This window comes from Macaca thibetana, chromosome 4, assembly GCF_024542745.1.
Source record: "Macaca thibetana thibetana isolate TM-01 chromosome 4, ASM2454274v1, whole genome shotgun sequence".
NCBI lineage: Eukaryota > Metazoa > Chordata > Mammalia > Primates > Cercopithecidae > Macaca > Macaca thibetana.
In genome coordinates, this window is record NC_065581.1 from 11,761,407 (window position 1) to 11,788,878 (window position 27,472).

General features: G+C 44.7%; 1 protein-coding gene across 2 annotated transcripts in view; it reads right to left on the reverse strand.

The window, feature by feature from the left end:
• Positions 1-27,472, reverse strand: part of ADTRP (androgen dependent TFPI regulating protein) — a 91,641-nt gene that overhangs the window by 57,477 nt on the left and 6,692 nt on the right. The window contains exons 1-2 of one of the 2 annotated variants that reach the window (XM_050789601.1): positions 9,478-10,070; positions 8,372-8,696 (exon numbers count right to left, since the gene is read on the reverse strand). In XM_050789601.1, the coding sequence (XP_050645558.1) occupies positions 8,372-8,524 (153 nt within the window). In that variant the 5' untranslated portion in view covers positions 8,525-8,696; positions 9,478-10,070. Of the gene's footprint in view, positions 1-8,371; positions 8,697-9,477; positions 10,071-27,472 lie in introns of those variants that run through there. The other variant, XM_050789602.1, reaches the window with a different exon arrangement.

Sequence of the window (27,472 nt, forward strand, 5' to 3'; positions counted from 1 at the left end):
GTCCTTGTCTAAGGGACAGGAGAAGAAGGGGACACGAAGGTACTAAAGAATAACTAGGGGGTAGAAGAGCAAGAAGATAGGAAATCATGGGCCCTGGGGTGGAGGAGGTTTCGAACCTGTAGAGGGTGTCTCAGGGAGGGGTGGGGCAACAGCTTTAAATGGCATGAAGAGGTTGCCACCCTAATACTTCTCATTATTGCTGGTGATTTTCACATTCACACCCTCAGGGCTGCAGAATTTGGATGTGCAGTCATTTGCACAGGGAGTTGGGAGAAGCTCCCTCCTCTCTCCCTCCCCCACCAGTAGCCTCACCTCACCCTGGTTTCACTTCCAGCTGCTCAGGTCGCAGCAGGCCAGGCCACTGCTGTAGTTAGGAAGAGCAGGCATGGGCTTGGGCCCAGGGGAAGAGGCCTGCGCTGTTCTATCAGCAGGGCAATTAATCCTGTCCTGAGCCTGGGCCAGGTCTGCCCTCTCTGGGGAGAGGCCGCCTCCGCCCGGCATGTGAAGTCCATGTGACCCGCTTTCCTCAGGCTGGAGCTTCCTAGAGTCATCATGAGTCAAGCTCCTCCTGACTTTCTCCTGCCTCTCCCAGTCACAGGATGTGGAAATCGGATTGGGGGAAAGAACGCATTACTCAGCTCCTCTGGGCCTTCTCCATCAATAAAAACTTGCTTCACACCTCCAACTTGCCAATCCCCTCTCCACCCCAACTCACGAAGGCATATGGCACACGGGCATCTCTGGATGCCCACGGTGTGTGCCATGCTGCCCTGTCGCCATCGAGCTTACTCAACATCGAGGCATCTTTGTCTGAATTCACGAGAAGCGTGTGGAACCCCCGTGTAGGGGCTCAGAGGGAGGCGCTAGGGAGCTGCCAAGGAAAAGAAATCTGCAAGAGCTGGGGTGTGAAGGGGCCTCAAGGAGCAGCTGGGGCACACGGAGAGTGACAGGCCAGGAGCTCCACGGGGAGGCTTCCAGGAGGGCAGCAGGGACAGGTGTGCCTCAGCCCATCCCACCAGAATGGTCTGCTCATTCTCCAAGGACGATGCAATGTTTATAAAACTCAGGATGAGCTTGACTCACGATGACAGACGGAGCGATCAGGGGAGGCAATGTTAGCCGTTACCGGCTGAGTTACGTCCCTCACCACCCACCACCAAATTCATATGTCGAAATCCCGACCTCTAGGACCTCAGAATATGACTGTATTAAAGCGGTGATGAAGTTAAAATGAGGTCATGATGGCGCACCCTAATTCACTATGACTGGTGTCCTTATCAGAAAAGGAGGTGAGGACTGCGGACACACGCAGAGGGAAGACCACGTGAGGACACAGGGAGAAGGTGGCCATCTGCAAGCCAAGGACAGAGGCCTCAGGAGAAACCGACCTTCCCCACATCTCCAAATTCCAGCCTCCAGAACTATCAGAAAATCAATTTCTGTTGTGTAAGCCCAGTCCGTGGTACTTTGTTATGGCAGCCCTAGGAAACTATACAGTAGCATTAAAGTATGACCGTCACAACTGGCCTTCTTTTAAGACTCTTACAACAAAATTACTATCATTTACATTTCGCAACTATTTTGGCACCCAGAAAAGCCCCGACGTAACGGCATCTACTTAGTCAAAGTTTATTTCAGAGCTGCTGCTCCCTGATTTATCCTTTCTCCTGGTTCTTCCCTAATTCTGTTCCCACTGCGTGTTCCGTGCCTTTTCCTGAAATGCTGCTGCTCTGAGTTCGTTAGCTGTCTTTTGTTTCTGTTGCTGGCTGACAAACTAACACCTGCGACAAAGCTGAATTGACACTTTTCAATAACTAATGCAATTCAAAAAACTGCAGTTAAAGGATATTTAGTTTTTACATTCATGTGTCTTCACAAACCCACAAAAATCTTCAAACTGTGGAAGCTTAGCCTTTCTAAGTCATCAAGCTTATTCTCTTGCCTTTAAGCCAGAGCCTCCTCTCTTTAACCTACCTTAGGAAACGAGAATTTCTTCAATTTAAAAAGTAATTCCAGGGAGGGAGATTCCACAAGTTTCCTGAGCAAGACATTACAAGTCTTATTGGATGAGTCAAGTAATCCAACACTGAACTCAGGACTGTGCCTGACTCAGCCAGGCGGGACTTTCTTATTTCTCTCCTTTGAAATGACGCAAGAATTTGCAGTGGGAGATTACACCAGAAGAAAACAGCAATTGGGGGCTGCGATGAGCCCTTTATATAATGGCGGTGGTTGTGTTTGGAGCAGGTACTTTGCCAAGTATATCTGTATTCGTATGGAATATACGATTTCCATCATCATTCATGCACATTTAACTTAAGAAACTGAGATTAAAGGATGAAATAAAGAACAAAGGAGGAGAAAGAATGTGCAGAACACAGTTGGGAATCATGAAGAGAAAAATGAGACCAAGAGCGAGGGACAGGTTGGAAAGAAGTACCAGAATGCTTGGCCAGTGTTTCATAGCTGAGGACAACGGGCGTCAGTACAGCAGTTGGGTGGCGGTGGGATAAAATACCTTCATGATGGGATGGCCTCCCTAGAAAGGGGCTCATGCCTGTTAGAACCATGTTCTGGTCCTTCACTCATTCAACCGACATTCACGGAATGTCAGTTAGGTACCAGAAATTGTCGGTTAGGTACCAGAACATAATACAGGCCTGGGAAAGCTCTGTGTTAATGTGTCTCTCTGGAATTAGGAAAAGAAGAAGTGGAAGAAGATGATCGAGAAGGAGAAGGAGGAGGAAGAGGAGAGAGAAACCTTTTCTGTATGTTTGGTATTTTACATGATGCAGGTCAGGTTCCGTGGGAAACAATCTGAGATTCTGAGATGTGCCTGCAGGATGTTCACCGGGGAATGCTCTCGGACATCTACGAGAGGGAAAAAGGGAGCAGGATTGAAGTGGGGAGGCTAAGTGCTGTGCAGTTGCGTAGAATCAGCTGATCCCTTGAGGAGCTCTGAGCTGAGTTTCTCCTTCAGAGCTGTCCTGGAGTGCAGCCTTTGCATCCCATATTGGATGCCAGTTATCGCAGGCAGCAACCCCAGGGAGGGGCCTAAAACTTGGTCAAGGCAGCTCCTTTCTGCTGAGGGCAATTCTGGGAGGGGATCTCAGCTTTGCACCATCGGCAGCGAACACTCCTTCTGAGAGCTGGGGACTGAGTATCTCAGTGCCGGGGAGGTATGAGGATCTGGGTGCCTTATCAGAGTATCCACTACACATGAGAAAACTGAGGCACAGAGAAGTTAGGCAACTCACTCAAAATCACACAGCATGTGAGCACAGCCAGTGTTCTGGCTTCAGAAGCCAGGCCTTCAATCACTCATCTCTATACTGTGTCCAAAGAACCTACCAAAATGCTGTCACAGTTGCTCAATAACTTATAGCTGCTTTATTCTGGGTGCTGGTGGTGACTATCACATAGTTTGATCAGTCCTTACCCTTTCAGCTATCGAAGTGCATCTTTGTGAGGCAGAAATAGTTAAGTGTATTTGACTCTATGGAGCTGAAGAGTGCCATAGGGGCTGGTCGCAGTGACTCACACCTGTAATCCCAGCACTTTGGGAGGCCAAGGCAGGCAGATCACAAGGTCAGGAGTTCGAGACCAGCCTGGCCAACATGGTGCAACCCTATCTCTACTAAAATACAAAAAAAAAAATTAGCCAGGCGTGGTGGCGCATGCCTGTAGTCCCAGCTACTTGGGAGGCTGAGGCAAGAGAATTGCTTGAATCTGGGAGGCAGAGGTTGCAGTGAGCCAAGATCGCGCCACTGCCCTCCAGCCTGGGGGAACAGAGTAAGAATCTGTCTCAAAAATAAATAAATAAATAAATAAATAGTGCCATAGATTTCTTAAGGTTGGTCCCCCAAGTGTTGAAGTGGGTGCCATATTGTAAATTCAACCCCATCTTCTCACTGTTCACAGGCTGCCTTGGAGTTTAGACCCATAGAGGCCTCCCAGGTCCTCTGTTCCCCCAGCCCTAGGCCAGCATCCCCAAGGACCTATGTGGTATTGCCACTGTTGTCATCATGAGAGGTTGAGGGTGATGACGATGGAGCTGCCTGGGGCTTGGGCAACTTATGAAAAGGGAGGGAAAGGTCATGCTTCTGTTGTTGAAGGGGGTGTTGGGGGCGTGGGGAGGGAGGGGCCCACTCAGAATCTCCCCTGGAGATCCCAGTTATGTGGCCCCACCTCTCACAATGTTTCAGAAGGAAGTTTGTCTTTAAAAAGAGGAAATCCTATTAAAGTGAATGAATTCTATGAGCCAAGTTGTGGCTGCTGAGCCTTGCCCTAAACCCCCTAGTTCATATTCCTTGGGATTAGGGACAGTCCCTGGATGGAACTGGAGTGGACAGAGAGCAAGGGACACAGCATTTGTGGAGGACTCAGGCACTGGATGATCTGAGCCAACTTGAGCAGCTTGAGGACAGCCATGGCACTGCCTTGGTCTCACGCTCAGCCTCTGGGGTTCCCCATTCTGCATGGCTGGCTGCTGGCTGCTGGAGCCTGCAGACTCTACCACCAGGACTGCCTGGTGCCTGTGGGCAGCTACAACAGGGAGGGCAGTGGCTTGACAGTGGCCTTCTCCAGCTGGGAAGATGGGGCATGCAGCTCGGGGAGGCAGAAACAGGAGCTATGAAGGGGAAGGGGGTGGATGACTCCTGCTGGCCTCCACTCCCTGCCAACCTAGGTGCTCAGTGAGGAGACTGATGTTCTACTAAGTCACCCCCCTACATCACTTTCTCTACCCAGAGAAGTTCACCATCACCTCCCCATGTTCTCTCCCCTCTGTCCACCGCCTAACACCATGCTGATGCCATTCTGAGTGCCACCTGTCAGATCATTTCTTCCCCATGGCTACCCTATGGTTAGGTACTATCTTTATTTCTGTTTGACAGATGTGGAAATGAAAGACACAAAGAAGTGCCTAGCCCAGGGTCTCAGGGCCAGTAAGCAGCAGGACTGAGGTACCACCCAGAGATCACAATTGTAACCATTGTGAAATATCACCTCTCCCTCCCAGCAGATAATCAGTGGCCCCTTCAGAGTTTGGTTACTCCCTTATTAGGCAGAGACTCCTATCTGTCCTCTCCTACCTTAGTCAGAGATGGGTCACCCTGACCAATTCCCAATGGCACCTTAGCTACTACCACCAACCCCAGGGGAGTAGCGCAGTGCAACTCCTGTCTGCCTCCCCTTCCAGTCCCCTGGGATAGCTTCAAGGGGAACCGGGGCAATGCTCAAAATGCCAGCTGGCACCAAAGGGGGCTTTGCTCTTATGAAGGGGACACAACTGATACTCAGCCAATTCGAAATTCAAGCTGTTTACGAGGAGGTGTGTAAATTTCCCGGTAAGCAGGACTGGATACTAACTTCCCCAAGCTGAGGTAAAATAAATAGAAGAATGTGAGAGCAAGTTGTGAGACCTTTATGACTTAATAAACACAACCACCAATTAATTAGCCACGAATGAACACTAATTAATCCTTAGGAAACACAACCATTAATCAGCCCTTGAGATCTCGAGAGCCAGACATTTTCAGGTCCAATATTTCACCTTAAGCAACATATTTGAAATCTACATTAAATGGATCCTCTGAAATACACTCAACCCATCTTCACCAGTTGGGAAGCATTTCATTAGGTCGCACTTTCAAGATGACTCCTAACGGAGCTCAGAAAGAAAATGACCACAGGTAAGCCCCTCTCCGCTTATATATGAGGGCCAGAAAATACCAGAAGAGAGGGACTGCTCGATGATGCAGAAAGGCTGAGGTCACGTCAACGTACCAAGTTGCACCTTTATAATATGTGGGTATCCTGTGCCAGTCACTGTGCTGAATTCAAGGTAGAAATACAGACAGGGTTGGCAAGGACCTAGGAGAAAAAAACTTCTGTTTTGGAGCCAAAGTTTGATTGGAATGTTAAGACTCACATGGCAGGGAGAGGGAATTAGAAAACAATACTCTACAGGAATCAGCAGAGACTGAGAGATGCTGTGACAATCAGAGAAAGGAAAAGGAAATTTGGGCTGGAGTTGGTCAGCAAAGATTTGGGGGGAGTATATGTGATTCCCAATGTTCTATGAAAGAAGCAATGTGGTGAAGAGGGGTAAGTAGGCCTCTCTTCTAAGGATAGAGAGAACATTGGGCAGAGAAATGACAGCAGGAAGCCCAGGGACCAATACTAGTAAGATGCAGTCCCTACTGCAGAAGAGACCAGCCTCCCAGGGAGAGGGAACCTGAAGGCTGGTTGGGCAGGTGAGCCCTTGAATGGGAGTTTGACATTGGGTCCACGAGGCAGGAGGGAGCCACTGTGGTTTCCTGAGCAGCAGACCACACGCTTCGATCCAGGTCATGGTATAAAAAACAAACCAAAACCAGTGCTTTGAGAAGATTAATTTGGAATCTGAGTGGCTGGATTGGACCGTGAAAGGACAGTAAAGAGATGATATGGTCATCCAGGTAGGCTTAATATGAGCCTGGAATGAGACAGACAGTAAGGTTGAAGAAGAAAGGATGAACTTAGTAAAAGGAGAAACTAATAGGATTTGGTAGCGGATCAATTAGGGAAGCAACATTGGGATTAACACTAGGAAATGACAGTATCATTGACAAGATAAGAGACTTTTCTCACTCTTGGAAAATGAGGGCTCTCGGAAATGTAGGTGAGCTAGAATTAAAAAGTCAGGATCAGGCCGGGCGTGGTGGTTCACACCTGTAATCCCATCACTTTGGGAGGCCGAGGCAGGGTGGATCATGAGGTCAGGAGATCAAGACCATCCTGGCTAACACGGTGAAACCCCGTCTCTACTTTAAAAAAAAAAAAAATTAGCTAGGCGTGGTGGCAGGCGCCTGTAGTCTCAGCTACTTGGGAGGCTAAGGCAGGAGAATGGCGTGAACCCGGGAGGCGGAGCTTGCAGTGAGCCAAGATTGCATCACTGCACTCCAGCCTGGGTGACAGAGCAAGACTCCATCTTAAAAAAACAAAACCAAAAAAAAAGTCAGTATCAGTTGTGTATGTGTGTGTGTGTGTGCATACAAAGAAGTAAGGGAGCTGGTTAATGAGTGCGGTGATAAATCTATTCTTAGCCGCACGTAGTGTGAGGCAGGACATTCATACTGGAATTGGATTTGATTAGAAAGTCAGTCCTGACTACAGACACGTGTCTCTTCTAGTTGACTGTTTTTCACAGAAAGCCAATAGAGACACAGAACTTAAGGGGGTGTGTGTGTGTGTTTTGTTATTGTTGTTGTTTACTGTGGTACTCCTAGTTCTACAAAAAACATTTTTTGTTTTGTTTCTGTTTTTCGTTTTGTTTTTTTTTTCATAAAATTCCATGATTGAAACAGGCAGTCACCTTGAAATTTTCAAACACACTAGAGCTGTGTTCAGGGTTCCAATTTTTCAGGCCAAAATCAAGAGGCCACTAACCAACCAGTGAGGAGGAAGCAGCCCCTTCGGGCCTCTTTGATTTTAACTCTCTCCACTTCCACCTCCTTAGCATTTCAGAGTGTCACAGTTTCTGATCACATACATTCTCTGCTTGTCAAATGAGGATTATGATTCTGAAAACAGATGTTATGTGGCACCCAAGATTTTAGTCAAAAACCTCAAATATTAATTCACATCCCCAAATGATTCCCCATTCTTAGTTTTTAACTTTAAAAGTATTTTTTTTTTCCTATTCCTTAAATATTTTTCGTAATCCGCTTTTCTCCCATTCATTCACACTTCATCAGAATGCAGTCAGCCGGGTTAGGAAGACAAGAAAGGATTAAGTCATAAGCTTGGTTTTTAAATAGTTGAAAATGTGTATTTGCCATTCGGTTGGGTGATTTGTCCTTTAAGATGGAGCCTGAACCTATAAAAAATTGAGGTGGGAGCTGAACATGGCAAAATGTGTTTGCTTTTCTTAGATAAATCTGTTAGTCTGTGTGTGCTGTAAAATGGCATTATTCCTTCATTGGAAATTACACTTCCTACACAACATACGCCACTCTGCCTTCTCTTCACAGACTTCCCCAAGCAAAGTTCAAAATGCCTCCTGCATTTGTGGTTAATCCCACGGTGAAACCATTAGCATGGTCCCCAATTTTGAGCACATCTGAAAAGAGCTCCAAGATGAGATTTTTTTTTTTTTCAAGAGAGCATTTAACAATGAGAAAGCACAGAAATGTAAGTATAGATCATTTCCAAACTGGGTTTATCAGAGTCAATTGTTAAGTAAACGAAAAACCCAAAATTCACAAATGGTGAAGAAGGAAGACAGATAACAAAATTGTGTATTTAATCAAATCCAAAGATGTTATGTGTAGCAGCCCTGATATTCTAGAGAAGTGGATCGGTTCCTGGTACGGCCATATGGACTTACCAGATTAAGCAGCGTCAGGTATTTCCACCTTGCACCATTTGCAAAGATTTTGGGTTTCACCTTGTCTTTTCCTTCCTGTGAGATGTAATAATTGAGGAAAGTATACCAGCTCAGAACAAGGAAGTGGTATATGCATGTAGAAGTCTTCGTCATGGCTAGTGCTGACCGGCGCACGGTGAATGTCTTGAGTAGTTTCTGGCGTCCTTCTGTGGGTCAGAGCTGAAGTCCAACAGCAGGCCTGTGAGCTATAAACCACACCCCTCTGGAACTGAGAGTTCCAACACCGGCTGAATTTGGTTCTGTTTTAAGCTCCTTTCCTGAAAAACTTCAGAGACAGGGTTACTGCTGTTTTTCAGATGCCTGCATTTAGATAATGATAGATAATCTGTAGATTTGCATAAAATACAACATGTGGGCTTTGAGAAGGGCAGGTAGCAATCAATGCAAGAGCTGCACATTGTACCGTTTGACTAGGGCCCTGGGGCAGGGGCATGGTTAAATGAAGTAATCATGAAATAGTAGGAAAATCTAACAAAATACCACCACGGCTGTATTCTCTTTTCTTTTCATTTGCATATAACAAGGAAGTTGCAACCTTATCTCTTGAGAAAAGGAGGAGCAGGTTGATAAAACAGATCATGGGTGTGTTTAGGGCATGAACAGTAGAAAGGAAAAGTGTGTTGTAATTTTGCTCCTGAGGTCTCTGAGATTCTAGAAAGTCTGCAACAACCTTTGATCCCCCAGGGAGCAGTTCCAACGGTTTCTTTTCTTTTCTTTCTTTCCCTTCCTTCTTTCCTTCCTTCCCCTTCCCCTTCCCCTTCCCCTTCCTTCCTTCCTTCCTTCCTTCCTTCCTTCCTTCCTTCCTTCCTTCCTTCCTTCCTTCCTTCCTTCCTTCCTTCCTTCCTTCCTTCCTTCCTTCCTCTCTTTCTCTCTTTCTTTCTCTTTCTTTCTCTTTCTTTCTCTTTCTGTTTTGTATCTATACTCTGGAGAACCAAGAGTAACCCAGGGCTGTCCCAGACACTCCATTTGGACAGGCATTTCTGTGCCCTGGGAGGGAAGAAGCAGCTTAGGAGGTGATCGGTACTGTGGCTACCACACCAACATACCTGACTTTAGACGTTGCTGGGAGAGGGTAAGAGTTCCTGCTCTGCCATGATTAGCATGAGACATGGCTGGGCGAGTCAGCGTGCAGGACTGGACTCTGACTCAGGCTCCACAGAAGGGAACTTAGGAAGTGGATGCCTTGTGACATCGCCAGCTTGTTTCCCTGGGCAACTGACTCCGAGGGGTGAGCAAATCCCTCAGAGAAATGCTCCTGACACAGTTATGTAAGTCTGTAATTGGTGCTTTTTAATGACTTAACCAGGGCTTAAAAGTACTAGCAGAAAGAACTGTAGGCTGGACAAGGGGACAAAACATAAACAAACCCACCTCCTAAGAGTCAACAGACTCCCAACATCAGGAATGGGAGATGGGAGGAGAGCAAACCCGAGCCCGCCATGGAGGTCTGCATTGTAACCATGTTTTTTTCATCTGTTGGGGCTGCTATAACAACATACTGTAAACTGGGAAGCCTGGAAACCACAGAAATTTATTTCTCAGTTCTGAAGGCTGGAAGTCCAACATTAAGGTGCTGACAGAGTGCCTGGTGTTTAATGTGGGTCGTTTTCCTGGTTCATAAATAGTGCCTTCTGTCTAAGTCCTCATGTGGTAGAAGGGGCAAACAAGCTCCCTGGGGCCTGTTTTATAAGCCACTAATCCCATTCATGAAGACTTTGCCCTCATGACCTAATCACCTCCCAAAGCTCCCCTCTCCTAATGCCATCACCCTGGGCGTTAGGATTTCAACACAGGAATTTGCAGGGAACACAAACATAGACCATAGCAAACCATTCTCAAGGGACAGGGTGATCTGGGAAATGGGTACATAAAACTCTGTACAAAACTCCATAGCCTGGGCTAAATTGCAAATTATAACAAAAGCTAATACTTTTATAGTACTTACTGTTTGCTAAGCATTGTTCCAGTTGTTTTACACATATTAGCTGATTAACACTCTAAATAACACTATGAGGTCAGTACTATTATGTATTAAGTACATTTTCAGATGAGGAAATTGAAGTCCGGTCTGCTAAAAGGATGTGTTCAACACTTTGTAAGAGGCAGAGCTGCCATCTGAACTCAGTATGATGGTTCATATTGAGTGTCGACTTGATTGGATTGAAGGATGCAAAGTATTGCCCCTGGGTGTGTCCATGAGGGTGTTGCCGAAGGAGATTAACATTTGAGTCAATGGATCAGGAGAAGCAAACCCACCCTCAATCTGGGTGGGCACCATCTAATCAGCTGCCAGCGTGGCTAGGATAAAGCAGGCAGAGGAACAAACATGGAAGGACTAGACTTGCTGAGTCTTCCGGACTTCATCTTTCTACTGTGCTCTCAGGATGCTTCCCGCCCTCGAACATCGGACTCCAAGTTCTTCAGCTTTTGGACTCCTAGACGTATACCAGTGGTTTGCCAGGGACTTTTGGGCCTTTGGTCACGGACTGAAGGCTGCACTGTTGGCTTCCCTAATTTTGAGGTTTTGAGACTCGGACTGATCCACCACTGGCTTTCTTGCTCCTCAACTTGTAGATGGCCTGTTGTTGTGATTGTGTGTCAATTCTCCTAAATAAATTCCCTTTCTTATATACATACATCCTTTTAGTTTTGTCCCTCTAGAGAACCCTAATACAACCAGTGTACCTGCCTACAAAGGAACAATGTTGCTCTGTACACTCTCAGACTCCCACTTTGATATTTCTCCTCCCTATGGAGTCCCTTTTATTATTCTCTCCTCCCATCAGAAGATTTCTTAATTCAACATCTGCCTTTTCTTATAAAACTTCTCACAAAATTGTGGCCAAGGAAAAATTTACATTGCAACCATATTCACATCATAATTTGTGTTCCTGGTTCAATAACCAGATCCATTTTCATGAAGCAGCCTGACCATCCGTCCCCCACCATGAGACCAGGGCTGGAGCTTTGGAGAGCAATGAATGCCATCTCTTAGCTACACATTACAAACTAATACATACCAAATGTGCTGTTTGTCCGCCTTTTCCTCTCTCCAAGTATCTGGAGGCTTCACATCATATCCAGGAGAAGTGGCAGGGAATTGTTCAAAAATTTTACTATTTTACAAAGGAAATTTTAAACATTTAAAAATACGCATATTTCATAATTTGATTTGGATATGACACAGGCCACTTGTTACTAAGAGTGACTTTCTTTGAAACTCTCTACACACTGGGAGTCTGCAACATGATTCTTTAATTTCACAAATACTTATTAAGCAACAACTATTTGCCAGGCATCTGCGAGGCCCTGAGGATTCCCTGAGGAAGAAGATAGATGCAATCCCTGCCCTCGTGGAGCTTATATTCTAGCAGGAAAGACGGACATTAAGCAACAACAAAAACAGGTGTTAATCTATAATTATGGCAACTCCTGTGAAGAACAAACACAGAGCACTTATTAGAGGTGATTGCGGTGTCAGACCTGGTGTGGGTAGGGTGTCAGGGAAGCTAGCCCTGAGGAAGCCACATGTGAGCAAGGCTTATTCTCCCAATATGCTCTTACTATCCTTCTCATTCTGTTTCATGAGCTCCTGTTCCTCCACCAGCGCCTTCTGTGTTGGCATTCCCCAGAGAGCTGGTCCGGCTCACCGTTCGTTTCCCAACACATACTCACCCTAGTGATTTTATCCATGATCGTAATTTCTACCACTGCCTTCTAGTTTATGACCACATATTTTATACCTCTAGTCCAGGCCCTCTCCCTATCCCCACCAAGCTTCAAACACATCTTTGACTACCTGTCGGAATCTCCTGAAGGAGACAGCCACACCTCCAACTCCGTGTGTCTAAAACGAGTTCACTGCCTTCTGCCAAGCCAGGCTTTTCTTCTCTAGTCTCTGTCTTGTGACCGTGGCCTCATCATCGACCTGGGAGCTTGCCATGTCCTCCCTCTTTTTTACTCCTCAAATCCAATTAACCACCAAATCCTGCCTAGTTCATTTCCCACATCAGGGTCAAATCAGTCCCTTTCTTTCCATTTCTTCTACAACTGCCCTCGTTCAAGTGGCCGCCATCTCTTGCCACCACCAAAGCAACTGTCTCCTAGCTGGTTTTCCTGAATCTAGTTTGATGCCCTAGCTCTGTTTTTCACAAGGTCAGTGAGTGATTCTCTCTGAAATGCCACATCCCCCACCAGCTCATGTCCCTTTACTACATCAGCATCACCCACAGCATCACATCCAAGTTTCATAGCTTTTAATAACCTGCCCACTCCCCGCTGTGGGTTGCATCCCACATTCGATGTCACTCCAACAACACTGCATTGACAGAGCTTCTCACCCACACCTGGCTATGTCACATACCAGTGCCTTTACTCCTACTGTCTCCTCTCCATGATGCCTCCTCTCAACATATCTTTGACCGGTTACGTCATAACCCTCATTTAATATGAGCTCAGCAGCTTCCTTCTCCAGGAACCCTTCATTGACAGCCACCGCAACCTGGCCATCTTAAACAGCCCCCTCCTATCTTCTTTAACCTGCTATGCATCCCTGCATATTGCATAATGACTAAGAATTAGTCTGTTTTATATGTCATTATCTCCTAGGGTTCACATATAATGTGTTTGAATTCCTAGAGGTTAGCATAATGCCGGACACACAGTAAGTACTTAATAAATATCTGCTGAATAAGAAAACAAATAACCCAGTTTTAAAAATGGGCAAAACACCCAAATAGACATCAAAAGACGACATACAAATGGCCAATAGATATATAAAAGATGTTCGACATCACTAAATATCAGGGAAATGCAAATTAAAACCACAATGAGGTATATCGCCTTACACCTGTCAGAATCGCTGTTATAAAAAAGAAAGAGAAAGAAAGAAAGAAAGAAAGAGAAAGAAAGAGAAAGAAAGAAAGAAGAAAACGAGTGTTGGCAAAGATGTGGAGAAAAGAAAACTGATATACTGATGGTGGGAAATAAATTAGCACAGATATTATGGAAAATGGTATGAAACTTCCTCAGAAAATTAAAAATAGACATATAATATCATCCAGCAATCCCACCACTGGGTATATATCCAAAGGAAAATGAATCAGTATGTCAAAGAAACACCAGCACTACCACAGTCATTGCAACACTCTTATTTACAACAGTCATGACAGGGACTCACCGTAAGTGTTCATCCATGGATAAATGAATGAAGAAAGTATGGTACAGATATACAGTGGAATAATACTTAGTCTTCAGAGAGAGGAAGCTTCTATTTGTGACGACACAGATGGACCTGGAGGATATTAGGTTAAGTGAAATAGGCCAGGCACAGAAAGATAAATACTACTTGACCTCACTTATATGTGCAATTTAAAGAAGCAGAGAGTAGAATGGAGGTCACCAGGGGCCTGGGGCGGAGGTGGGAGTGGAGGTTGGGGAAAGTTGGTCAAAGGATATACAATTTCAGTTAGGAAGAGTAAGTGTAAGAGATGTATTGTAAAACATGGTGACTATAATTAATAACAATGTATTGTATGCTTGAAAATTGCTGACAGAGTAGAATAAGTATTCTCGGCCAGGCATGGTGGCTCACACCTGTAATCTCAGCACTTTGAGAGGCCTAGGTGGGCAGATCACTTGAACGCAGGAGCTTGAGACCAGCCTGGGCAACATAGCGAGACCCCCATCTCTACTAAAAACACAAAAATTAGCTGGGTGTGGTGATGTGCACCTGTAGTCCCAGCTACTTGGGAGGCTGAGGCGGGAGGATTGCTTGAGTGTGGGAGGTGGAGGTTGCAGTGAGCCGGCATCACACCACTGCACTCCAGCCAGGACAATAGAACCAGATCTTGTGGGGAAAAAAAAAAAAAAAGTATTATCACTGCAAAAAGAGGATAAGTATGTGAGGTCATGCATGTGTTAATTAGCTTGAGTTAGCCATTCCACAATGCATGCAGATTTCAAAACATCATGTTGTGCACCACAAATGTATACAATTTTTACTTGGCAATTTAAAAAATAGTAACAGTTATGAAAATATTTGCTGAATAAATGAATATGTGGAATACCAGGTGTACCAGTCTACCGAGTCTTACCCTAAAGCCGGCTCATTCATCAAAAACCTACTGTGTTCAGCGTGTTCAGCTGCTGGGTTGTGGGGAGGAGGTGGAATACAGAAATAAGTAAGACAGGCTGAGCCCCGGAGGAACTCACTGCCAAGTGGCAGAGACAGGTATGTAAACAAAAAATTAGCGCACGATGTGATAAGTACTATAATAGAGGTATGCATAAAGTACTAATGGAGCTTAAATTATCCTGCACATTATTCTGTCATTCTAAATATATGGAAGATTGAGCTAACGATTAATGCATTGAGTAAGTCATGGGAAGCTCCAGACACCATGTAGGAGAAGATAGGGATGAGGGGAGTCCCACAGTAAAGTAGTCATGGCCACCAGCACAAATAACAGTTTTTCCTGGTAGAGATATAACCCATTTCTTATCCAGTCACCAAGGGATGAGGTACAAAACACAGAGAGTCAGGGCACGTAGGCTTGAGTCCAAGCTTGTACATGCTTCAGGACCTGGAGCTGACCAGCCATCAGCCTCACTGGGGTGTTAATTTCCTTCAGTATGAAATGGGGTTCAGGGAACCTGCAACAGTGACTATCTCACTTTCCAAAGCTGAGACACCAACTGAACTAAGGGAGCAACTGACCAGGGCTGGCCTCTGAAGAAATGCCCCAACCCCACACAGATTCACACACACCTACACGTACCATGGCGCCAGCTGCAGTGGGAGGGGTCAGACGACACTCCTAGGTGACGTCTGCAGGTCGAGCAGTGATGAGCAGGAAATAGGGACACAGGGCACAGAGTTCTTGAGATGATGGTGAACAAGCCTGCTGATGTGTGGTTTCATTTTGACACAAGAGAGGGCTTCTCCAGCTGCTGTTGCTAAACAAACAGCTAACCAACATAGCTCTCAAATGTTAAGCTTGAAGACAAGGTAAGTTGGCGGGACTTGTATTTGTTCCACCTACCCTCATAATCTGCAGAGTCCGTCTGAGATGGCTCGTTACCCTTACAGCTGATCTGTACGTCCAAGTTCTTACAGAACTGTCTTACCTTTGCCCATCCTTGGGGTAATAGTCCCATCATTAAACTCTCAGCTGGAGGAACTGCCTTTTCCTGTTGGAACTCTCACTGATGCAGCCAATCACTACAAGCCCCTCCAGGGGTGTCTGATACATCGCTGTGCCCTCAGCACTATTCATGGTAGAAGGTAAATTCTAAATGCTAATAGAGATTTGTTGTTAGCCAAACTGTCTACCCCAACAGTAACATACGTAGGAGTCCAACTCTCCCCCGGGGCCCGAGCCATGACCCCAGCACGAGCAACCTTAAGAAACAGCTTGCCTCTGCCTTCCTCAAAAAATTAAATTCTCTCTTTCTTAGGACTGGCATGTTTCTTTAGGATATGGATTCCCAACTTTGCCCTCCTGGCTCGGCCCCTCTATGAAGCAGCCAGAGGCCCTCTCAATGAACCCCTAAGCCCCACACACAACATATTTCCCAATTTTCGTAGACTCCAAACTGCTCTCATCACTGCACCTGCCTTGTCCTTACCAGATATCTCCCAACCCTTCATTCTCTATACTGCTGAAAACCAAGGAATAGCTCTCGGGGTCTTAGGGCAACAGAAGAGAAGTCCTTCTTCCTTTGCCGCTGTGGCATATCTCCCTAAACAGTTAGACAACACTGTCAGAGGGTGGCCAACCTGTCTTAGAGCATTAGCAGCAGCAGCTGTTTTAGCTCTGGAAAGTAAAAAACTAACATTCGGCCAAAGCACCACCGTCCACAGCTCTCACAACTTACAGGATCTTCTCTCCTCCCGGGCGTTGAGCTCCCTCTCTCCTTCCCGAATTCAGTCACTCCATGCCCTCTTTATCTAAAATCCCAAATTCAGCCTTGCCAAAAGAGCCCCCCTCAAGCCGGCATCGCTAGTTCCAATATCCTCTTCCCCTCTTATTCATTCTTGCACTGACATTCTGGATCACCTGCAGCCACACTTCCCTAACGTCTCCTCTGAGCCTCTCACTAACCCAGATGACCAACTATTCGCAGACAGTTCATCTTCCGGAGCCCCTGGCTCTCCCAAAATTGCTGGGTATGCAGTAGTTACCTTAAACCATGTAATTGAGGTTAAATTCCTACTCCCAAGGAACCTCCTCCCAGAAGGCAGAACTCATAGCTCTCACCAGAGCCCTAACCCTCTCCAAAGACAAACAGGTCAACATATACACAGACTCCAAGTATGCCGATCACATTCTTCATTCCCATGCCACCATCTGGCAAGAGACAGGATTCCTTATCGCCAAAAGAACCCCCACTACTAACGGCCCCTTATTTACCAACTCCTTCAGGCCACACACCTCCCCACTGAAGCAAGAGTCATACACTGTGGAGGACATCAAGCAGGATCAGATGAAATCTCAAAAGGAAATAGGAAGGCTGATGAGGCAACAAAACAGGGCTCCCTTTCTCCTCTCCCTGCGCCCATCCTCCTTGTCACCCCAGCAGTCCCACCCAAATACCCTCCCACCGAAAAGGCTTCGATACTACAGCAAGGAACCTCCCTTCAAGGGGACTAGATAACCAAACATCAAAAGCTCGTTCTTCCCCAAGAGCAAAGCAAGGAAATCCTAACATCTCTTCACCAGTCCTTCCATATTGGTGCACACCCTCTGTACCTACCCCTTCGCCCTTATTTCTCCTCCCCCCATCTATTCATCTCACTAAAGGACATAACCTCAAACTGTCGTATATTCCTCCCAAGGGGCCCTCTGCCCTCTCCTCATCCCTACACACCAGCTCAGAGGAACACTCCCAGGGGAGCACTGGCAAGTCAACTTCACCCACATGCCTCCCGTCAAAAAAACTAAATATCCTCTTACCCTCGTAGACACTTTTTCAGGTTGAGTAGAAGCATTTTCTACTCTTCAGAAAAAGCTGCAGAAGTCTCCCAAATTCTCATAACAGAAATCATCCCTAGATTTGGTCTCCCTCGCTCCATACAATCAGACAATGGGCCTAGCTTCATCTCCCAAATTACCCAACAAGTCTCCCAATCCCTTGGTGTTCAGTGGTGCCTCCATATCCCATACCAGCCCCAGTCATCTGGAAAAGTCGAGGGGGCAAATGGAATTCTCAAAACTCAGTTAACCAAACTCACACCTGAAGTCAAAAAACCTTGGACCTCCCTTTTACCTATAGCACTGGCTCACATCAGAGCCAGTCCAAAAGTTCCCTCCTTCCACAGTCCATTTGAGTTAATGTATGGATGCCCTTTCCTCTTACAAAACAGACCCCCTCCTAACTCTCAATTAGGAGAGTACCTCCCAACACTCTCCTTCATTTGTCATATTCACCATGAACAAGCTGAGCAGGCCTTCCCAAAACCCCACCAAGGCCCCACCGACCAAACACTCCTTCCAGGAGAATATGTCTTTCTAAAAACTCTTACTCCAACGAGTCTCAAACCAAAGAGGGGAAGGCCCTTCCTTCTCACTACCCCCATCTCAGCCAAACTTTCAGGACACAACTTTTGGTACCATCTTTCCAGCTTAAAAAGGGTCCCTGGAGCTGACCCGCCACCAACTAACCAACCAGCTGTTCCTTGCAAATACTCCAGCACCCTTCTCAGACCAACTCGACTCCGTCTAACACCCATCCCAGAAGACCCCACTCTTCCCCCATGAACCATAACAGATAAGTTGTCACCCTTTACCATTAAGTATCTAAACCCTTATTAATGGAAATCATCCATTACGCTGTCCTTGCAGGAATCACCCTACTTACTCTACTCTTTGCCATAGGACTATATACTGTCTTGCCTCCTGGGTGGAGTTTCAAACAAAAAATCTCAATATCCGTAACCTTTTGCCTCATAATGCTGCTTAGAGCAGGTGTAACAGCCACCAACAAATAGTTGCCCCTCCCTAATGTCCTGTCTTTGCCCGTCCTGCCGTTTCACCCTCTTCCTTCACTGCATCACAGAAAACATCTCATTGTCCTACGCAGAACATCCCACCCTCACGGCATTCCTGGATTGGATCACCGATCTTCTATTTCAAGGGGATTTACAGGAATTTACTCCAGATGAAGCTGAATTCTTTACCTTTACACTTGCTCTCTGTCTATCTACTCCTTCTCCCCTCCTCCTTCTCACTACCACTCCACCTTCAGCGCACCATTCAACAGGCACATACGATACTCAATCAAACTAACCCCTCCCTGGCCAAGGCCTGCTGGTTGTGTACACACCTCAGAAACCACATCAAAGGATGCCTTCCCAGTTCCCCTCAAACACTGGGTTCTCACCAGTATAACCCTCCACCCCCGCTACCAAAGTTTCAGAGGAGTAAATGCACTCAAAGATCACAAACTCAATCTTCCCGCACATACTTCAAAACACAAGGTTATCTTAGGAGCACTTACTAAAACTCAGCCAACACGCATCCCTATGCATAAAACGCAAACTTTCCTCAGGAGTCCCCCTAGGCACCCTCTCCTCTAGCTTATGCAACTGTAGCCTAACACTCACTCCTCCAACAGGCATCCGAACAACAGTAACAAACTCCACACAAGTTCTCAAAATTTCCAACCCCCCTCAGACCCAAGTCACGGGAAAAACATCAGGATTCTGCAATAACCGACACAGGCCCTGCTCAGAAATCGCAGGGTGGAGCGCTTGTCTAGACCCCGTCCCCACTTCCGAATGCATGGAAATCCCACTGCCTAACACACCCTCAAACGAACTACTTATTAACACAAAACTCTTCTTTCTACACTTAGAAAACTCAGCAGTAGGAGCCAGCCAGCTCACCTCAACACACCCTCTTCAACCCCTAACAGAGTGGCTCTAGCCTCCTCCCTCCACACCTGCCGCTCAGAGAACAACCTTTTACACTCCCTTTTTGCCATACATTTCCAATTCAGCCTCCCTAGCCAAGGTGTATTCTTTCTATGCAGCACCTCCACCTACCTCTGTCTCCCGACCAACTGGACAGGCACCTGTACACTGGTCTTCCTCAGCCCTAAAACAGGCATAGCTCCAGAAGGAAACCTGCCCCTCCAAACCCTAAATACTCAACTCTGACACCACAGGTGCCGGGTCATATAGCTTATCCCACTACTCGTAGGCCTAGGCATCACAGTGGCTGCAGGCACAGGAGTAGCAGGAATCACAACCTCCTCTTATCACCATAAAACCTTATCAAAAGGCCTTTCAGATGGTATAGATGACCTTGCAACTTCCATATCCACCTTACAAGCTCAGCTAGACTCCCTAGCGGCAGTCGTCTTACAAAACCACAGAGGTCTCAACCTACTGACCGCTGACAAAGGAGGACTCTGCATTTTCCTAGACGAAGAATGCTGCTTTTATTTTAACCAGTCAGGCTTAGTTCAGGATGCAGTAAAACAAACTCAAAGATCGAGCCCAAAAGATCAGAGAAAGCAGCTCCTCTACCCGGCCTTCTTGGCCCTCTTGGTCTCTTAGCACCTGGGCCCCCTGGCTACTCCCTCTCCTTGTACCCACTATAATCCTTTTTCTCCTCCTAATCTTCATGCCTTGCTTAATACGCCTCTTCACCCAGTTTTTGCAGAATCATATCCAAGCCTTTACCCATGGAACCATATACGACATGATGTTACTCCAGGAGTATCAACAATTTCAAAACCAAAACCAACACCACCTTTCAGCCTTTCCCCTAGTTACCGCCCCCTCTCAGCCTGAAGCAGCCAGGGTGCCCGAAGCGCCCCCTTTCCTATCATCTATTAAAAGGCTGGAATGTTAGGGTCACCCCGACCAGACTGTTTCCCCTCCCTTCCCATGGGTCTTACAATGTAGTCCTTTGTGACCTCCGCACAGCTCTCCCTGGGCTAAAGACAATCCCCCACTTCACTGGCCCCTCCAGTAACTGTCCAGGCAGTTACGGGATGCAGTTAACATGTCTGTTCACCTTCAGTTTTATGCAAAACTGGCAAAAAACATCTCCAGGATGCGGTCAAGACACCTGCACCCCCGACTCAGCCCCCTCACCCTGACTCAGCCCTCCTACACACCCAACTCAGCTCCCCCACCCTGACCCAGTTCCTCGCCCTATAAAGCCCTGTGGTACTCTGTAAGCAGAGCTGCCTCCTCTGCTTTTGTCAGGAGATAGCCTGGCAGGACTGACAACAAATCAGCTTGCCTGAACTTGGGTCTATGGGCCTCATTCCTTTCTCGGCTGTCCTTCTAATTATCCCTTAGAGTGGGTTGATTCTTTTATTATTATGTAACATTGCTCTTTGTTTCTAGAAGTTTCTTTGCTTGGATAAAATCTACTTTATCTGATATTAATATGGCTATTCCTTCTTTTTTAAAAAATAATTAATGCTTACACAGTATTTTTAGTCCTTTGATTAACCTATTTATTTCACTGAAATTAAAATGAGTTACTTGTATATAGCATATAGTTGAATTATGGTTTGTTTGGGTTTGTTTTGTTTTTTATCCACTGTGCTAATATTTGCCTTATAATTGGTGTATTTAAACCATTTACATTTAAAGTAGTTGTTATTAGGGCTCAAGTCTTCCATTTAATTATTGGTTTTCTCTTTGTTTCCTCTGTTTCTTATGCCTCTGGTCCTTTCTTCTTCCTGTGTGTTACATGAACACTTTTTAGGATTCCATCTTGATTTACTTATAGTATTTTTGAATGTACCTTTTTGTGTAATTTTCTTAGCAGTTGCTCTGGGTGTGACAATATACAAATGTAACTTATTACAGTCTACTGGCATTGATATTTTACCACTTCAAATTAAGTATGGAATCTTTACTTCTGTTTTAATCCCTTTATCTTTTCCCACTGTTAAACATCATAGTCTTGACTCTCAGATGCTGTTATAATTTTTTGTTCTAATCATTAAACATGATTTTTAAAATTCCTGAGAAGAGCTAGTCTATTGCCTATCTGTATTCCTGACTTTTACATTGTTCTTTCGTCTTTCCCAATGCTTCAGGTTTCCTTCTTTGATCATTGTCATTCAGTTTGAGTCGCTTCTTTTCCACTTCCTTTAGGTAGGTCTGCTTGCAACAAATCCTTTAAATTTACCTTCATCAGAGAATGTCTTTATTTCCCCTGTATTCCTGAAGAATCGTTTTGTAAGAGATAGAATTCACTGTTGACAGTCCTTCTTTCAGCACTTAAGAAATGCTGTGCCACTTATTGTAGCCTCTGTGGTTTCAGAGGAGGAATGTGCTAGGATTTGAATTTGTATTCCCCCGTGGTAAATGTGTCATTATGCTCTGGCTGCTTTCAAGATTTTATCTTTAGTTTTCAGGAGTTTAATTATGGTGTGTCAAGGCATGGATTTCTTTCAGCTTTCCTATTTTAAGATTGTTCCACTTCTTAAATCTATAGGTCTATGTATTTTACCAAATTTGGGGAGGTTTCAACTTTTTTTTTTTCTTTTTTTCAAATACACTTTCAATACCACTCATTTCCTGCTCTCCTTCTGGGACGCTAAGGATATGAACTTTTGATCTTTTGTTACTGTCCTACAGTTCCTTGAAGATCCGTGCATTTTTTTTTTCAGGATATTTTCTCTCTGTTTTTCAGATTGGGTAAATTCTATTCATCTATTTTGAAGTTCTTTGATTCTATCCTCTGTCATCTCCATTCTATTATTGAGCTCATCCAGTGAATTTTTATTTCTGTTATTGTATTTTTCAGTTCTATAATTTCCATTGGTTCTTTTTAAATAACTCCAATTTCTTTGCTGACATTTTCTGTTTTTGTTTCAATAATTCATAATTGTTCACTAAAGCATTTTTATAATAATTGCCTTAAAATCTTTATCAGATAATTCCAGTATCTGATTCACCTCCGTGTCAGTGATTATCTTGTTTTCATTCGAGTTGTGATATCCCTGATTCTTGGTGTAACTATTACTTTTCAGTTGTATCCAGAATAATTCCTTTTAACCAAATGAGTGTGAGCAACACTGCAATGAGTAATCGCCAACTTCATTATTTATTCTGCTTTTAACCTGGACATTTTGTATTTTGATTATTAGGAGACTCTAAGTCATATTTAAATATTTTATTTTAGTAGTCAGACACCCTGCTTCAGTTTGGCACATGGGTCCTGGCCTGACTTTTGTACACTATGATTCTGATGACAATTTAATTTTCTGGACCTTTGTGATGCTAGATTCATCTGTTCGGTTTATCTAGTACCATGGGGGCTTCCAGTGTGACAACCAAAAATGTCTCTAGACATTACTAAAAGTTGCCTTGGGGAGAAAATCACCTCCAGTGGAGGACCACTGCTCTCAAAACCAGAAAAACTCAGTGTCCCCAGTGTGGGGCATGGCATGATCCTGTGAGGAGAGGCAGATAGAAACTCTTCTAAAGCCTTATAGAAACACATTAGGACCTTATCCAGTGTTTTATGAACCAACTCCTTTCCCTGGCAAGAGGAAAAGGCTTTATTTGCTTCTTTCTATATCTGCCCATGTTTGCACTCATGGAAGATGTCAATGATGGCTCCTATAATAGACCAGGATTTGATTTCCTGTATAACACAGCTCAAAGATTAATCTAGCCCTTGATGAACAAGTGGCCTTTATTAAGGCATTACAGTGATCAAATTTCAAAGTGAAATCCTTTCAGAATTACACATGTATGTGTACATACTTCTATTCTGCTTTAAAACATGCTGTCAGGCTGGGCACGGTGGCTGACGCCTGTAATCCCAGCACTTTGGGAGGCTGAGGAAGGTGGGTCATGAGGTCAGGAGTTGGAGACCAGGCTGGCCAATATGGTGAAACCCCCATCTCTACTAAAAATACAAAAATTAGCTGGGCATGGTGGCGAGCGCCTGTAGTCCTAGCTACTCAGGAGGCTGAGGCAGAAGAATCACTTGAACTCGGGAAGCAGAGGTGGCAGTGAGCCAAGATTGCACCACTTCACTCCAGCCTAGGCAATAGAGCGAGCATTCTATCTAAAAAGAAACACACACACACACACACACACAAAACATGCTGTCAAAGTTCATTATTTTTTTTGGTTGTTAGTTGATTCTTTTTTTTTTTTTCTACATTGCTGAAATGACATCACATGACCTTTTGAAAGTTTTTGCTTTTCTGCCTGGAAACATAGGACAGAGTTTCATAAAAGCAAGAAAAAGGTTGCTGTGCTTTTTAAAATCTCCTTATCTTGGGGAAAAAAAAAAAAAAAAAAAAAAGCTGCCAGATTGCTCACCACAGAGTTCCTCACACTCATTTGGTTAAAAGGAGCTCTTTTGGTTAATCGTTTACTGCCCTGTGGATAGAAAGCCATCCTCAAACTGTGTGAAAATAAAATGAAACCTCATAGAACACTTGTTTACAAAACGGCTGAAGTTGAAGGTCACACCCATTGGCTTCCGTGGTATTTTCTCCTTGCCAAACAAGCCTGCATTATTGCATATTAATAAATCATCTGGGATCGCTTCACATTATCTAGTTGGTTGAGGCTCATGGACACTAACCATTTTCCACCAATCTCCTCTAGAATGTTCTTGGTGTTTTAGGCTACTCAGCATGAGTCCAATTCGTTTTGTGGGAGCCCAAAATAAATGACATGCCAGTGTAAAATAAAATTAGCTTCTCCTTTTTACTTTCAGAGAAAGATTTATTTGAACCCTGGTCTGCTGAGGATAAGAATGTTTTATAGACGTGAGCTCCGTGGACAGAAGTACAGCTGATTATCGGCTGGGTAGAGCAAACGTCTCCTGACCGTAGACTCCAGTAACTGTTCCCTTGTATACTTTCACTTGAACGATGTCGAAATCTCTTTCCGCCATGTTTTGCCCTTTCCCTTCCTGTGTTTGCCTTCTAAGATTCAGAGGGAGTGATGTCAAAATGATTTGGAAAAGGCCTACATAGGTCGTAGATGGAGTACAGCCATTTATCTTCAAGGCTATCCTCAAACCATGAGGCTGCTTTCTCAATGAACTTGCTTGAAGTGCTGGGGAGGTAGTTTTTTTTTTTTTTTTTTTTTTTTTCTGTTCTGGAAAGCAATAATTACTGCACTTCATCTAGTAACCTCATTTCAGGGATTCATTGCATGACAATACCCTCTCCACCGCTGTGGTAACATAGAACAGTTTTTATGTTTTTATGTAGTCCTTAGCCCTTTAATGGGGCAAGTGTGACAATCCCTGTTTTCATCAATCTGGCTGTAACTTTCAAAAGGAGCACTGGATCAGGAGCAAAAAGAGAACACAGAGTCCAGAAGCCATCAGGCTACGTGGCCAAGTAGGAAAGTCTAACCTGCAGCCTGGGCTGTTGCTGTTCAAGGATCTGTTGTCTACCACTAGAGTCATCCTTAGGATGCCACGAATGAGAGGATGCCTGAGGAAATGTCTGACAGCTACCAGTTGACTTGAGGGGCTCTCAAATCGCTTTCTGTTATTGCCATGAGGCTGCTATCCTGCAGTGAAAGGCTGGCTTCTGGAGAAGTGTGAATTCCAAAGCTAATCGAGGCAAAAGATTTTCACATAGTGGCTGAGAGTGTGAGTCCTAAATGCTAAGTTACCTACCTCAGATCCTGGCTTCAGCTGGGCGTGGTGGCTCATGCCTGTAATCTTAGCACTTTGGGAGGCCAAGGTGGGTGGATTGCCTGAGCTCAGGAGTTCGAGACCAGCCTTGGCAACACGGTGAAACCCCCTCTCTATCAAAATACAAAATAAATTAGCTGGGCATGGCGGTGTGCACCTGTAGTCCCAGCTGTTTGGGAGGCTGAGGCAGGAGAATTGCTTGAACCCGGGAGGCAGAGGTTGTGGTGAGCCGAGATCATGCCACTGCACTCTAGCCTGGGCAACAGAGCAAGACTCCGTCTCTACAAAAACGAACAAACAAAAACCGTGGCCTCATTTGTTCCCAACCCTGTGGCCATGGGCATGTTCATGAAACTCTCTGTGTCTCAGTTTCCTCAACTATGAAATGGGGATGATGATAATAATACCCAACTTACAGCATTGCTGTGTGGATTGGAGGAGACAGTGCTTGTGGAGTACTAAGGACAGAGCCTCTGAGGTCATAAGCTCTCAGTAAGCATTAGCTTTTAGGATTGGAAGCCCTTGGAGAATGTGTCCTCACAGCCAAAACCTGGCCAGAATACCCATGTGGCCCACAACAAGTACCCCATTGCTAGAAAATGTGTTTGCCGGAACAACTTTTGCAGTGTTTCTTCAGCATGGCCGAGGTGCTAAATCTATCACTAGGCTTTCAATTGCTAGCAGCCGGAATTCTTTCCAGAAAACATTTGGTGGGAACAATTTCCAAACATATTTCACAGTTGTCTTAAGGCCAACATTAGCTTTTAAACTGAAGAAGAGTCTTCACTTTTGACCTGGGGCTTTCCATGAAGACTGTAACAACTCAAAATTTCCCACTGGCCCCTGCAGTTTCTTAGGAATTGAAAAGAGCAACTGCAATTGACCTGAAGTCGCAAGTTGGTGAATTATCATTACCTCTCTTTTTGAGGCAGGGTGGTGAAGAGAGAAGGAATGTTTGTATGCAATTAGTAGACATCGGCCCATTTAAAATTATTGTAACATATTATTTTCTTTATTTTTTAATAACGAATATACTTTCTATATAAATAAAAATAAGTGCTAATGTTTATTAGGCACGTCAATGGCTTAAGCACGTGCACACACTTCACACACATTCTCTCATTTTTTGTTTCCTACAACCCTCTAAAGCAAGTGTTATTGTGCTATATTACAATCAAGGAAGCCACATCTGAGGATATGAGTGTTTAAATAACTGGTCCAAGGACACACAGTGCATAAACAGCAGAACTGGGACTTTAGGCCATGGCTGTCTGACTCAAAAATCCATCATCATATGGGGACTCTCTGTACTATCTTTGCAACAGTTCTGTAAATCCAAAATTATTCCAAAATAAAAAGGTCATTTAAAAAAATAAAATGTATTGCCGAAATGGCTCTACTACGCTATTTCTCTAAATGACTTATAAAAGGATTTTGCTTTGTTTATATACTACATTTCGGAGAAATCTTGAAAAACAGAATGCTATATTTTTACCTGAGGATCCTTCTAGCAACTATATTCCCAGAGTATTGTCTTGTACTCCTTCATGTAAAGCACTTAGAATAGAGCTTGACACCTGGAAAGCTCCCAATAAATGTTACTCATTATCATCATCACCATCACTATCATCATCATCACTATCATTGCCATCTTCATAAATCGTCCTTTGTTACATTAAATCTTATAGTTTTAAAATTAGGAAATACTTTAGAGTCCCCACTAGACTATGAATGACTGAAGAGCAAGGACAGACTTCTGCAGGTCTTCAATAAAATGTTATGAAACAGATAACCCCTGTGCTCACAACTAGATTCTTCAGCACTGAATCTTTAAACAGACAAGCAGTTTGTCTCTGTCTCTGTTTCTAATTTGCCTTTGCCCTGGGGGAGGACAGATGTTGCCAAACATCTCCCCATGACTCTGACCACTTTGTAGCTCCCATCCAACTTTATAGCCCATTGCTTGGGTTAGGGATGAAATGGACTTAAAAGCTCTTCATTCCAAAGGCGGTTTTCCTTGTGCCTGAGCTCCTTTAGCTCTAACTCAATTTGACCCAGCTATCCTCTCTGCTGTGCTGCATGTCAAGGAAAAAAATCTATAAATGGGAACAAAATTAGCGTGACCCTCATGCCTCATGCCCAATTTAAAAGAGCCAAATTATCTTTTCTTGCTGTCATGTTAAATGTTTCTCCTGCCATGTCCCCGATTTCCACTAAATGCCAACAACTGTTTATAAATTCCTGGGCTCTAAGAAGATGAGGGCATAGTCCGAGACGCCTGATGCATCAGGATATGCAAACTCTAAAAAACAAAAGTTTTCACTGCAGCTTTGCTGACGCAGTACACTCTGCGCATTCACTGAGGTGCCAGCCGCGTCACATGAGATTG